The 14,966-nt window shown below is 38.5% G+C and overlaps 1 protein-coding gene across 1 annotated transcript in view; it reads left to right on the forward strand.

Moving 5' to 3' along the window:
• Positions 1-14,676, forward strand: part of Argl (Argininosuccinate lyase) — a 65,377-nt gene extending 50,701 nt beyond the window's left edge. The window contains exon 12 of the mRNA XM_083129081.1: positions 14,467-14,676. Within this exon, the coding sequence (XP_082985207.1) occupies positions 14,467-14,629 (163 nt within the window). The 3' untranslated portion in view covers positions 14,630-14,676. The remainder of the gene's footprint in view (positions 1-14,466) is intronic.
• Positions 14,677-14,966: the final 290 nt, after the last annotated feature.

Genomic DNA, 14,966 nt, shown 5'->3' on the forward strand with positions numbered 1-14,966 from the left:
ATGCCGGGTTTTCTATGTACAGCTTATCACCTACTTCTATGTCGATAATTTGAGTAGCATCTTCGGCATAGGCAGTCTCGCGAGTTTCGGGGTGGGTGAAATTGACCAACTCCACTCCTCTTATTTTAGGCTCGTCACTGATGTTCGTCACGGTCATGGTTGGGTAGTGGGTTGCGTGAGGCAAGGACCAGTATGAAACCTTGACGAACTGAAGCGTGCCAGCGATGAAAAACTGGTGATAGGCTTTGGCAGGAGTCAGCATGTAGAGTTTGGCACCAGGATGGAAGAGCGAGGAAAATTCCCTGTTTGGAATGCTGTACAGTTCGATGACAACGGTGGACTTCAGATTGTCGATGCTGGCGTTCATGGTGTTTACATTGGTTCGAACCTCGCTCTCCACATCCTCCAATCTACCGTTTATTGATTCCAGGTGTTCGTAATCGGGCTTGATCTTCACATCGACAATTAGCCTCTTGAATTATTCGTTTAAGTCATGTAGTTGGGTACTGAAATTGGTTATAGCCGATTTCTGGCTCGCCTCGATGCTGCCAATTTGCTCTTTCACATTGGCGATAATCTGCTGCAGACTTTCCACGAGTGTCAACTTGGAGCTCTGGGTTGCGAGGTCGTGGACCTGAGTTCTAATTTCCGCAAACAAGGCATGTAGCTCGCTTATGTTCTGGTTGGTGGGCAAGGTTGCAACAGACTCCCGAAGCAATTCAATTTCGGTTTGGATGTTTTTGATGTCGTCGGATTTGAGTATTCGGTTGAGAGCCCTCTTCACGCTTTTCAGTTCCTGCGAGGTAGGCAGGGTGGCCACCGTGTTTTGGAGCGACTCAAAAGCTTTTTTCATCGCGTCCAACTCCGAGGCAGCAGCAGCAGCGCGTATGCTTTCCTGCAGTTGTGTTTTGTCGTCCTGGGTGGGGGTGGATTGTTGCAAAGTTTCCAACTTTGCCTGTATGTCGTCGATCAAGTGATGAAAATGCGACAACTCTGATTCGGTGTTTAAATTCTCCAGCTTGGCGATTTGCTGTTGGACGCTGGCCAGAGTATCCCTGATGACAGGCAGTTTGGATTCCAGTACTTCGTGTACGTTTGCCAGATCATTTTTGATGACAGCTACCCGAAATCTTCGTAGGTCTCAAGTTGGAGTTTTATGTTGGCAACACTATGCGCAATGGCGTTCAGCTCGCTGGACGAAGGTAGATTGTCGATGAAGACCTGTAGCGTTTGGAGGTTAGTTTTGACTTCGTCGATGGCTGCATGCAAAGCGTCCGTTTGATGCTCGGTCTTGATGCTTTCCAACGTAGGAATTTCGAACGATTGAAACTGTTCGCGCAATTTGGCAATACTGGCATTCACGCGATCGTAGTCATCTTGAGTCTTGATGCTCTGGATAATGTTTTGCAGTTCAGTCTGGATGGTGTTCGTTTGGTCCTGCAAGTGTCGCTTTAGCTGTTCCACATCGGAGGTCTGCGCTTGCTGCAGCTTCAAAAATTCGTTCTGTAACTTGCCTACGATTAGCGCCAAGTTGTCGAAGTTGTCTATTGACGCGAGGTCGGTGTATTTTTGCAGCAGCGATTTAAGCTCGGCGTCAATTTTGAGTACGGGGTCCAGGCATTGAGACTGCAGGCTGGCTATCTCTGACTGGAGGCTAGAGTTGAGCGTGGACTGCAGGGCCTGCAGGTCGCTTCGCAACTTCTTGACCCTGACGTCGAGCATGAGAAGCTCGTCGCCGTGGTCGTCGCGTTTGGTGTGGCCGAAAATATCGTTAGGCATTGTTACCACTGTGGTTATTTATTATAGGGTAGGTGATTCGCATCTTCACAAAAAGAGGGATGAGTTTGTCGTAGTCGTCCAAGAGCTCCATGTACAGGCGATCGCCAGCAGACACGTCGTACGTTGTTGTCGCATCCATCCTATCGTGCTTGATGCGATAGATGTTCTTGCCGGAGGAAACCTTGGCCTCCCCTTCGTTCTCGGGATTCATGTCGAACTTAAGTTTTCCGGAGATTTGGAACTGGTAATAATTCAAGTTGTTGTTGAATACATAGAAAGTTTTGCCCACATCTTCATCGTACTGGGTCAAAATGCTATTCAAGTGTGTAATTAACAGACTGTTAAGTTTAGATAGCATGGAAGGCAGGAGTTCGTTGAAGCTCGACGACGAGGATGTGGGCTGGACGGGCACTTCCATAGCTTACTTCCTGAAGCCAAACAGGTTCATAGGCATGGTTATTTTATATGCTTGTGTTAATAGTAATATTGCCAGCCGTAAGGTTTTTTTTAAGTGCATTGTATGCATTTCTTACTACTATCTAAACGATAGTGTCCCCAAGGCAACGTGTGGATCCCACAAGACAAAATACATCGTTTATCATCATGTGGATCTAATGCTACTTTCCTAACTTTGTTTGTTGTAATCACATGGTCTACACTTTGGATTCTTTTTTCCAATCGTAGCTGCTTCTTCAATTCCTTCACACAATCAAAATAGTCTTGAAATGAAAGTTTGTTTTGTACAGTATTTTTACCAACACCTTTAGCTTTCTTCGTGATGCTGCTGTCAGTTCTAAATGTATACATTTTGGAACGCAAACCGGCAAACTCGAGAATGATGTCACCGTTACACTCGTCTTTTAATTTACCTAGAACGTTTTTGTTAATAGATGGAATTCCAAATCTATTCGGTTGAGGGTAGGAAGAAGTACCATAATAATCAAGCAAGGACGGATTTTTTACATCTTCATATAGATTGGCTGTTTTAATGCTATAAATAAAACTGTAGGTGTCCATGTAAAGTAATGATATGCTATCGTAGAAAGGATGCATAACATTGTAGTGAAATTGAAACATGTGAAGTTTCGATAAATCTACATAAATGGGTTTTCGGAATTTTATCACTTTTATATCTAGATTGAAAAGTGACAGATTCTCGTTGTAAATTTTTCGTGATTTAAATCTAGGATCAGCCACCAACTTACTGCATTTATTTTCGTCTGAAACCAATCTCACGTCCACGTGATTTCTCACGTTCTCCATTGTCTTGCCATATACAGCATTATTCATCAATTTGAAAAAATCTTTGTCTAAATCGGAAGTGGCAACTGTTCTATGTTGTGTGTTTGTTTCAATGTATGGTTTGAGCCACTCGGAAAGTTTAAACCTGAGGACTCTTCTAATATCCAATACTTTAACACCCATCGCAATCAAAAACTGAAGACTTTTGTAATGGAGAACATATCTTTCTTTTTTCTCCAAAGTTAATAAAAGCTTGCGTTGATTAGAATTAGGCGGACATTTAAGTTCGGGTGCCGGTGGTAAATCGGAAAAAATATGATGCAAATTGTCTGGAAATTCAATATCCACTTCTGCAGAGAAACCAAATTCACAATCGTCAAAATCAATAATATTTATGGAAGTTGTTTCTATCCATTCGAAACCTCCATAAGGAAGTTTCTGTACCATAGCATATCCATAGAGATTATTAACGTCGATGTAAAAAATGTAATTCGATGGTTTATTTGCATCATATTTTTCTTCCATGTGCATGTTGTTGGCTTCTGCATGTCTCTGTACACATTGCACCATCCCACCTCGATTCCCTCTCTCGATGAAAAGTAACATGTCTACATCTGTTAATAATTCTAACTTAATTTTTGTTTGCAACAACATTGCAGACCACGCTAATCCCGGGAGGCTGAAGAAATGTGCAGGGTCCAACTTGTAAATAGACATTGACGTTTTCCTGAATGCTTGAAAAACATCCGCAAGTATTATTACGTCTAATTTCAAGTATGCGTTGTGATAATCTCCGAATGTTTTACATTCTAGTTTATCCCACATCAGTTGTGCATGTTCGTATTCTTTGTCTGTAATTCCTGCTTTTCTCAGTTGACTGAAGAATTCTTTTTGAGGAGGGAGAGTGTCGTCATTAAATTTAGATTCATTGTTTACGTATTCATACGGATAAATCCCTTTACTTCTAATCAGTTTTATATCCATGTTGGGAAAACTAGCTTTCGTAATTTTGAATTGTTCGTCACAGAGTTTACTTACTAGTGCGTCCAAACTTGCAGAGAGAAATCTGAACGAGTCAAGAAACCTCATCTCTATGGTTTCATTTGTCCCCGAAATCTTAACTTTCTTACTTATGGAAATGTATCGTTCTTCATTTTGAGCAAGAATATCTATTTTTTGTGTCTCATGTCCAAGTTTCCGAATTAAGTGATGAAAATCGTAATTCGATCCATTATGAAAGAATACGGGGACAAATTTGGGCCTTTGAATTTTGAGGTTGCAAGCATTACAGATTCCGCTGATGAAACGACCGTCTGTGTGCGAATGGTGAAACACTTTACGATTCTCGTTTGTGAAGTATTGATTGCACACTGGACACTTGACAGTTTCATCAAATATTTTTTGTTCCTCTGGTGTCAACGAATTCATCGGTTTGGATATTTGCAAGAAGCTGCCAATTTTCTCAACCTCCTCTTCCATCTTTTCAAAAATGTGTTCGATAACATTCGGTCCACGGTATACATATGGTTCATTTATTTCATCTTGTCGTATGACAGTGTAACCAAAACTATTTGGTTCATGAAGCTGGTATGGCGTTGTGGAGGAAATATCTGGATTTGGTTTGCAGGAGGACAGTGGCTTCAGAAATGATTCAAGATCTGCAACGATAATGGCTGGATGTTCAAACAAAGCCTTGTACATTTTGAATTCTTCGACTTCGTTCTTTTTGGGCATCAACATTCGAGCTGGTTTGTTGTCACCGCAATATATTTCATGTTCGACACGTTTTTCAATAGCAATTTGCCGTGCGGTATATATTTGGTGATTGAATTTTCTTCGGTCATTAAACGTGGTCAAACACCTTGGACAAACCTCGATGTGATTTGCATACTTCGTTGCTTGACTTCTGATTAGTCGTGATAGTGAACGAATAAGGCAGTAATGGTGAATATTGTTGTTTGAAATTAAAAGAAGATTAATTATATGAGCATTATTATCGTTGATATCATTTATTCTGATGGGATGCACAAGATGTTTTTCTGACGTATAAGAATATACATTAATAGCAATGCGTTTTCCATCAGAATCTCGTGCACGCGACTCGAACTTTGATATGTCTGACAATGCCACGGGGTATTCAATGCTAGACATTACATTTTCAAACTCTGTCTCGTACTGCTTGTAATGGTTAACTCGCTCTGGTTTATTTTTCCAATGAACAGGATACAGAGCTGCCAAGATGCACCAAAGAAAGCATTTTGAGTCATTATTTTGAATATTTAACACTGCTTTCTTGCTTTGAATGGTCGGTGGTAGAGGAACATAACTCGATGCAGAGAAAGGCATGAATTTGTTCACGTAAATGGTTAATGTATGAGGACTACCACATAAAGACCATCCCGACCCCTTAGCCTCGAAAGTGTCATGTTTCATAATCAACTCATTTGACAGATTAGAGTAAAACTCGTCCAAATTTTCAACATCTGCCAAATAAAGAGCCTGGTTTTTGGTACGATGATAAAAAAATTTTGTTGTACCATCGACTTTCTCATATTCGGAACATAAATCAACGTATACTTTTATGGAATTATTTTCAAGATTACTTTTCAAAGTATTCAGTACAAAAGTTTTCGCTTCACGCAAGAAACTAGGAACGTCACGGCCTGCTTCCGACGTAAATGATAAATCCTGAAGTCGACCATTAAATGCAGACCTAACTGGTTTATATTTATTATTTAACTTAATTTGTTTTGGAGCAGAAGCTTCAGCTTCAGAATAATCAATTTTTCTTTTCAATGTTCCTTCTCCGGTCGATGGTTTGCAAATTTTCAAATGTCTACTTAGATTTGGAATGCTAATTTCTTTTCCACATTGAGCACAGGCTTCAGAAGGTAACAAACGATTTGCTCCGTTACACCTTGTCTTATGTATCGATAAATTATTTTTTAAAATTAGTTTCCCACAAGTGACACATTCGATCTTATCATTCTTACGAGTAAAACAGGTAGGTGATTCCATTTTTTTATATGCTTTAAAATATGAGCAAACAAACGATAGAAATTTCAGGTATGTTATTTATATAAAATTTAAAATTTTTTTATATAAAATTTAATGGGATATCACCAACTTAAAATTCAACCTGATAATACTATTCCCTATGAAAAACTCTATGACCTTACTTGGGTTTTTCCGCCAAATTATATGCTTCTAGTCTCCTATAGTTTGGTGGAGCCCGTTCAGGTTCTATCCCCCGCGATGTGGGTTCCTCTGCCGATCCAGCAAAGGTGAGAAATCAGCACTGTGCTCTGACTTATATAGATTTATAGAGCCAATAGAAATCTTGCTTGCTTAAACCAATCAGAAAACACCACGTATAAATTATTAGCCAATCAAAATCTCTGTTATTTTAGCTATCATATAAAAAAAATGCAAAATATCCCAGTTTCAATTCGATCCATTTATCTGAATCGAAGAAACCGACAATTCACATATCCCCATATCATTGTATGCTTGCCCTATTAGCACCTCTTTCGCTGTTGAGCTCAATTAGTTTTCACTAATTGGCGATTTTCTTGAAGAGGTCTAATAGAACAAGATACGGCGGTATGAGAAATATGTAAATTAAAGATATTTTAGCGAATTACGCCGGCATAAGCTAAGTTCGTATTGCTAGAAGGCCTTCGTCGTTGCAAGTCACCTAACCCATTCATTGGCAATAAAAGTTAAAAATGTTGACGTACTGAAAAAAATAACTTGTCCCCCTCAAGCATTCATCGAGTTCCAACATTTGCGCATAGATGGCTCTGTTGTTGTCGCTTATCAAATATATATATATTTTTGAATATCTCTAAAACAGAGAGAAACAGGCAAATTTGTTTTGCAGATTTCTAATGTCCACTCGAAGATAAGTAAAAGTATGAATACAACCTATCCTCGGAAATCCAAAATGGCGACCGGAAGTAGGTTTATCTCTTAAACGGTACGAGATAGCCAAAATCTGTTTGCAGATTTGTAATGTACACTCGAAGATAAGTAAAGTGTGAACAACACAACCTATGCTCGGAAATCCAAAATGGCGACCGGAAGTAGGTTTATCTCTTAAACAGTACGAGTTAGCCAAAATCTGTTTGCAGATTTGAAATGTACACTCGAAGATAAGTAAAGTGTGAACACAACCTATGCTCAGAAATTAAAAATGGCGACCGGAAGTAGGTTTATCTCTTAAACGGTACGAGATAGCCAAAATCTGTTTGCGAATTTGTAATGTACACTCGAAGATAAGTAAAAATATGAATACAACATATGCTCGGAAATTTACAGAGTTCATAGGAATTGTTATTTTATAGAAACATTGTCAGCCATAATGTTAATTGACCCCCTTCCCCTCAAATCGCATTACATACATGAGGAAGACAGAGGTATGCATATTTCCGTCCGTGGCATTACAAAAAACGAGCCTGTCTCCCAATATTGCTTAAGAGTTTTTGGTTAGCATGCAATAGATCAGTATGCTAGAAAAAACAGGGGGGGGGGTAACAAGAGCATCAACACTGCACCACCACTATTGCCAGTTAGCGTACTCACCAACTCTCCACCTTACTGCATACCTATCATCTTAGAAGACTACAAAATATTACAGCATAGATCGCTGTCAACTCCTATTTGTAGATTAGCCTCGCCTGTGAAATATCATATGCCAAAATGTTTTAAAAAAAGGGGGGGCTGTGAAGCAAATTTCTTGGTACTAGTCTGTGTTGCCAACTTCTATTTGTAGGTTAGCTTCGCCTGTGAAATATCATGTGGTGAAATGTTTGTGTAGTAATTTGACAACACTGCGAGACCCTCCCACCCTCCAAAAGTAGTAGTGGGGGCATTGAACCTGACATACATCGTGAAAAGGGGGGCTCACACATCGTAACCGTTTACACTGAGGGCCCACCCTACCTACAAAAAAGCCCGTAGGCGTTTACGTTGAACCACCTTACCAAAAAGGTCCCAAAATAAGATTGAGCAAAAAAATAGGGCTAGAACATCGTCAAATGGTATAAAATCCATAAAAAAAATCATCAAAATCATCAAAATATGTCACAACTGAGGTTATGTACTAAGTCCACCTACAAGAGTTGCGTAGAAACAATCATTTTACACTTTGTAGGTTATTTTAACCCGTAAAAGGCTGTAAAAAAGTGAATAGGTTAAGTTATATCACGTAAGATCATGGCATACCTACAAAGATGAGGCTCCAAAAATGAGATTGGGCAAAAAATAGGGCTAGAACATCGTTGAACGCAATAAAATCCATAAAAAATCATCAAAATCATCAAAATATGTCACAACTGAGGCTAAATACTAGGCATACCTACAAGGATGGTCGGTGAAACAATACCTTTCTACTACTCATTTCTTAGCAAAGTTTATACAGGGTGTATCATAAGTTATAGCGCAAACTGACACAGTTGAAAGTACACGATAATAGAAGCAAAAATATCTCAGAAAACATGGGTCTGCAAACGAGCCGCTTTCGAGATAATTGCGAATGTGTGATTACAAGCCGCCACTGACTTCATTGTTTGTAAACTTTGTGCTAGTTGGTAAAATGTTAATAATACAGTAACAAAAGTCATTGGAGATCTCTTGCTTTTATTGAACATTCTACTTACTTTAACAAACGTTAGTAGACCTATGTGACATGTTGCAATTACTGTACACTCGTACCTGTTAAAGGAGGTGTTCAAAGTGTCGTCCTTTCATCTGGATGCAATACTGTGCGCGATACCGCATTGAGTTTCGGATTCTCTAGAACACCACCGGTTCATTTCGGAGTTGGTCACAAGCATGTACAATTCTCTGTACTGATTGTATCCATCCTGTTTGATTACAACGCCACCTCTCGGAAATGTTCTGTTTTGTTACCAAGAACAAACCTCGGAACGTGCAAGGAGTAAAGCACTCAGTGTTTACAAAATGCAATCAGTGACTGCTTCTAACCAGACATTCGCACACGTTATTAGCATTTTTACCAACTAGGACGACGTTTCCAAACAATGAAGTCAGTGGCGGCTTGTAACCACACAGTCGCAATTATGTAGAAAACGGCTCGTTTACAGACCCATGTTTACTAAGACTATTTTGCTTCTATTATCGTGTACTTTCAACTGTGTCAGTTTGCGCTATTACTTATGATACACCCTGTATAATATTTATAGGTTAAGGTACTTATCTAAAACCGAACATCCCGTTACACACCCCATGTGGAAAATTTTGCATAAATCCCTGCTGCACTATGTAACGGCGTCTACCTTATTGTGTGCCTGACGACGTTTAGGCGGTACATTACATGGGTAATGTAAACCAACAAGGAACAAATAAACAAAAGGCAATGTTTTATACAATATTTACCTTTTGTGCCAGGGTAAGTGCCATCAGTTGGAGCCCAAGAGATTGTATAGGGTAGAATAGATGTAAAATTGCAAATTACACACCACAGGGTTAGTTTACTTTATATGGTATAATTGCTAGATAAGAGAACATGCATAAAACATTTACATTAATGCCCCTTTCATTCCTACATTCACTCTCTCACGCATACTTCGGCATTTCAAAGGACATCATTAATTAATACAAATTTAGTTTTGGGTGATGTTTAAAAAGCAGTAGTATTGATTACATCTTTTCTTATTTTTACATTCACGTTTCCGTTTCCGGGTATCTTATGTTCAGGTAGGAGCTTAAGCATGGACGAAAAAACTACTCCTTTATGTAGGTATATTTTAATGTTATTAAGTTTATATTTATATTGTTACTTTTGAGGTTAACTTGGATCACCGTTATATAGTTACATGGACAATTTATAGTGTCGGACAATCTGAAGGTTAAGTTCTTTGCCTAATTGAATGACTGAAAGTTGTACTCTGATTTACATGGTAAAATTATCGCTGGTATGATCTAATCACCATAATAAGCAATGCCAATGAGTAATTTATACGTAAATATGCGAGTTCATTGGGCGTTTATAGTTACGACGGGGCGAACGAAGCTTCTCAATTTACACTTTTCACTCGGCTTACCTTGCCGGATCTGTTCGATGCAATCCTCTTGGAGATGTTTATACTCCTGGCGGCGTGATGAATGAGATGGCTTCTAGACGGTAAGATTTCACACTTCTGGATCTCAGCATCTTCGAGGGAGGCAAGGGGTTGAACGCTCCCACGTGGGCTCTTTCCCGCTCTCTACTCCATCGTGATTGTAAACAATCCCGGGCGAACTAAACACAACACTGTTTGGTTAGACACAAGAGGCGAGTACTTGCAAGCGCGGAAGGTTCCCGAGAGGTTGTGTAAGATAAACTGTGTTTTCCGCATCTCTGCTTGTCTATTTATGTACTATTCCAAATGTTCGTTATGATATCCCCCGTTCGGATCTCCGGGTGGGGACTACTTTGGGAGGTCCCTGGACTAAGGATAAGATCTACGTTAGGAATAAGGATATTAAATTAGGCACCTGGAATGTTCTGAGCCTTTACCGGCCTGGGGCATTTCAATGTACAGTTAATGAGATCGTTAAGTATAAATTAGATGTAGTAGCTGTCCAGGAAGTTAGGTGGCCAGGAGAAGGGAATTGTAAAACTAAAAATTATACTTTTTTCTATGGTGGTACTGAAAATCATAATTTTGGAACAGGCTTTTTCGTAAATAATAGAATTATCTCGGCTCTTAAAACAGTAGAATTTATTAATGATAGGATATCATATGCAGTTTTACAGGGTAGGTGGTGTAAAATTATTTTAATAAACATACATGCACCAAAGGCAGATAAAGATGATAATACTAAAGATGATTTTTATGCAGAGTTACAGAACAGGTCTTTGATAAATTTTCTCAGTATGATATGAAAATTCTGTTAGGTGACTGTAATGCACAGATTGGCAAAGAAGAGACATTTAAACCCACGATTGGTAAAGAAAGTCTTCATGAATTAAGTAATGATAATGGTATAAGATTGATTACTTTTGCAACCTCAAAGAATTTAATTGTGAAAAGTACTACTTTTAAACATAAAGATATCCATAAATATACCTGGTCTTCTCCAGATGGTAAAACTCATAATCAGAGAGATCATATTCTCATTGATAAGAGAAGGCATACTAGGATAATTGACGTTCGTACACATAGAGGTGCTGACTGTGCCAGTGACCATTATTTAGTAATTGCTAAATTAAGAGAAAGACTCTCAGTGATAAATCATAAGCAACAAAATCTAAAAGTTCTAAAATTTGATACAAGAAAGTTTCCTGATGAAAGAATTAAGAAAGATTACCAAATTAAACTGTCAAATAGATTTGATGTTTTGCAGGATTTAAATGATGATGAAAGTATAAATGAAACATACGTAAATAAGAATTGGGAGCACATACGTGATGCAATAGAATCAGCAGCTAAAGAAAGTATAGGATACCATAAATCAAGAAAAAGTAAGCCATGGTTTGATAATGAATGTCATAATCTAATAGAAATAAGAAATCAGGCTAGACTTAGGTGGTTAAATAACTCGGATGATACAAATCTAAGTAATTATAATAGAATAAAGCGAGAAGTTAACCGCACGTTTAGAAGTAAAAAAAGAGATTACTTGAAAAGCAAAATTAACGAAATTGAAACAAACAGCAAAAATAAAAATATCAGAGATTTATATAAAAGTGTAAATGAATTTAGAAAGGGGTGGCAACTTAAAGTAAACTTGATAAAAGATAAAGACGGTGATTTTCTAGCTGACCCAAGCGATATTCTAAATAGATGGAAGAACTACTTTAATGACCTTTTAAATGTTCATGTAGGAGATAAATCAGAAGTAAATGAAGTCCACACAGCAGAACCTTTAGTTCCAGAACCTAACTTGACTGAAGTTAAAGATGCTATTAAAAGGCTAAAGAATAACAAAGCACCTGGCATAGATTTAATACCAGCTGAGTTAATTAAATATGGTGGAAATTCATTAATATGTCAAATTCATAAATTAATTTGTTTAATATGGAATAAAGAAGAAATCCCTCAACAGTGGAAAGAATCCATAATTGTTCCTGTGTTTAAAAAAGGTGATAAAATGAACTGCAGTAATTACCGTGGAATTTCTTTACTCTCAACAACATACAAAATATTGTCTAACATTCTTTTAACAAGACTAACCCCATTTGCTAATGAAATTATAGGTGATTATCAATGTGGATTTAAACGTAACAGATCAACTACAGATCAAATTTTTCACATCAGACAGACACTTGAAAAAAAGTGGGAATATAATCAAAATGTCCATCAGCTATTCATTGATTTAAAAAAAAGCATATGATTCGGTCAAAAGAGATAAATTATATAATATATTAGTAGAGTTTGGAATGCCTAAGAAGCTTGTTAGTATGATAAAAATATGCACCAGTGAAACAGAAAGTAAAATTCGTGTGGGTATTAATATGTCTGACAAATTTACAATTCATGATGGGTTAAAACAAGGAGATGCATTATCTCCATTGCTCTTTAATTTTGCCTTAGAATATGCTGTAAGGAAGGTAAAAGAAACTAAAGAAGGACTAAAATTAAATGGTGTGACTCAGTTGTTAGCATATGCAGATGATGTAGACTTACTGGGGGATGATGTGAATACAATTAAGAATAATGCTAAAATATTTTTCAAAACTGCTAAAGAGATAGGTTTGGAAGTTAACAAAGAGAAAACTAAATATATGCTTACAGGCCGAAACCAAGTGTTAGGTAATAATCAAAATCTAATTATTGATAACAACTCGTTTGAAACAGTTTCCAAATTCAAATACTTAGGAGTAATATTAACAAATGAAAATTATATTAAAGAGGAAATAAAAAGTAGGGTAAAAAAAGTAAAAAAAGTAAAAAAGTAAAGTGTTCCCCTGTGTATAGCACCACGCCATGAAGGCGTATAGGGGGTGTGGGGGTAACGCCCCACACTTTCTTGATCCGGTCGTGAGTGGGGGTGATGTGATCAGCATCACGCCCCTGACCGCCTTTACCCCTCAGGGTTTCCCCCAGGTACCCATGTTATTCGACGCTGGGTGGGCGCCGGGGCCGCTTCCACCGTTAGAAAAGTTCCCGGATTTGAACCGGCCGGGAATCGAACCCGGGACCTTGAGAATGGTAGTCAGACGCGTTACCGACTGAGCCACCGCGGCCACAAAAAGTAGGGTTAATTCAGGAAATGCATGTTACTTCTCTCTTCATAAACTTTTGTCTTCTCGTTTAATATCTAAGAAACTAAAAGTTAAAATATACAAAACAGTAATTTTGCCTGTAATTACTATATGGATGTGAAACTTGGTCCCTTACATTGAAAGAGGAACATAAATTGAGAGTATTCGAAAATGGGATCCTTAGGAAAATATTTGGACCTAAAAGGGATGAGGAGACAGGTGAGTGGAGAAGGTTATATAATTTAGAACTACATAATTTGTACTCATGTCCAGATATTATTAGAATAATTAAATCAAGAAGACTTAGGTGGGCAGGCCATGTGGCACGAATGGGAGAGGAAAGAGGAGTTTACAGGATTCTTGTTGGGAAACCAGATGATAAGAGACCTGTAGGAAGGCCAAGACGAAGATGGAGGGACAACGTTGAGATGGACCTAAAGGAAATCGGTAGGGATGGAAAACAGTATATAGATCTTGCTCAAGATAGGGACAGATGGAAGGTCTGTGTTGCTGCAGCCATGAACCTTCGGGTTTAAGAAGGCTAGTGAGTTAGTTAGTTAGTTAGATATCCTCTCGGTCTAAGCCTTGTTAAATCGTACTCAAACCGTGGCATCTTACCCTTCTATCTTTGCCCGTGTAATTTGAGTTCCTTGACCTATCTCCAGCGACTCCTCGAAGGGAGGCTACCCTCTCGCCGGATCCATTATATTCTGCACGGTCGCTCCGTAGAGAGCGACGGGGAGTCTGTACGTATTGTCATCAACTCTCGCTCTTTAACCTTTAATATCTCCCTTAATTAATCTCCTATCATGTTGTGTTTTTGGGATTTTGCCGGTCAGAATTTGATACTGGGCTGTCTTAAATTTCAATCGAATCCGTTCATTGACTCCAAAGTTGTATTTTTATGTTTTTTTATGTTGTTTTTTTTATCCGAGGATCGGCCTCTTCGCTCGGGAAACCGGCTTGTCCTCTGTATTTCACAATGCAACTCTCGGGGAACAGCCACAGCCCAATTCTTTTTATTGCTTATTACGGTGATTAATCTTTTTACCTGATAGTTGGCAAGATTTGATCGTTATAACTATGTTATTAGATTCGGGTTTCCACATGTATAAATCCGAGCCTCTTCAGCAGTGCCTATTCCCACCTTTTTTCTATGTAATGTTGTATAGGCTTGTGTCGATACCTTGTTTTATCTTTTATCTTGATTTCTTGTTTAAAATCCATTGCAGCGACAATTTCCATGAAGATGTCTCCAGCATTTGGAACTACGAGAAGAGCATTGAACAATATCAATCCACAGGTGGAACAAGTAGAGCAAGTGTCCTAGACCAAATTGCCAAAATGAAAGCTTGGATAAAGGAAGAGAGATCCAAGAAGGAGGATCAACATTGAAATTTCAAGAGTGTGTCACTTTTTTAAACACAATAAATGAATATAATGCATAACGATTTTATTTTCCCAGAAGTCCTGTGTATTTTATTTACAAACACATGCATATGGCATGGGCGCACAAAAGGATCACAGATTAGGGTATATAAGCAGATCTTCAACTAAGGCAGGAAAACCGGTGCACGGACCTCCCACTGGGAATCGCCATTCGCAAGAAGTTTTGCAATAGTCCGCTAAGAGGCGCTGAGAGCACCACTCGCACTTTTGCTTCCACTTCTTCTACCAAACAGAATAAGAGATGGCGCTGCTGAATTTCGCCGCTGTCTAGGTCAAAAACTGA

Source organism: Lepisma saccharinum, chromosome 9 (assembly GCF_977018435.1).
Source record: "Lepisma saccharinum chromosome 9, izLepSacc3.1, whole genome shotgun sequence".
NCBI lineage: Eukaryota > Metazoa > Arthropoda > Insecta > Zygentoma > Lepismatidae > Lepisma > Lepisma saccharinum.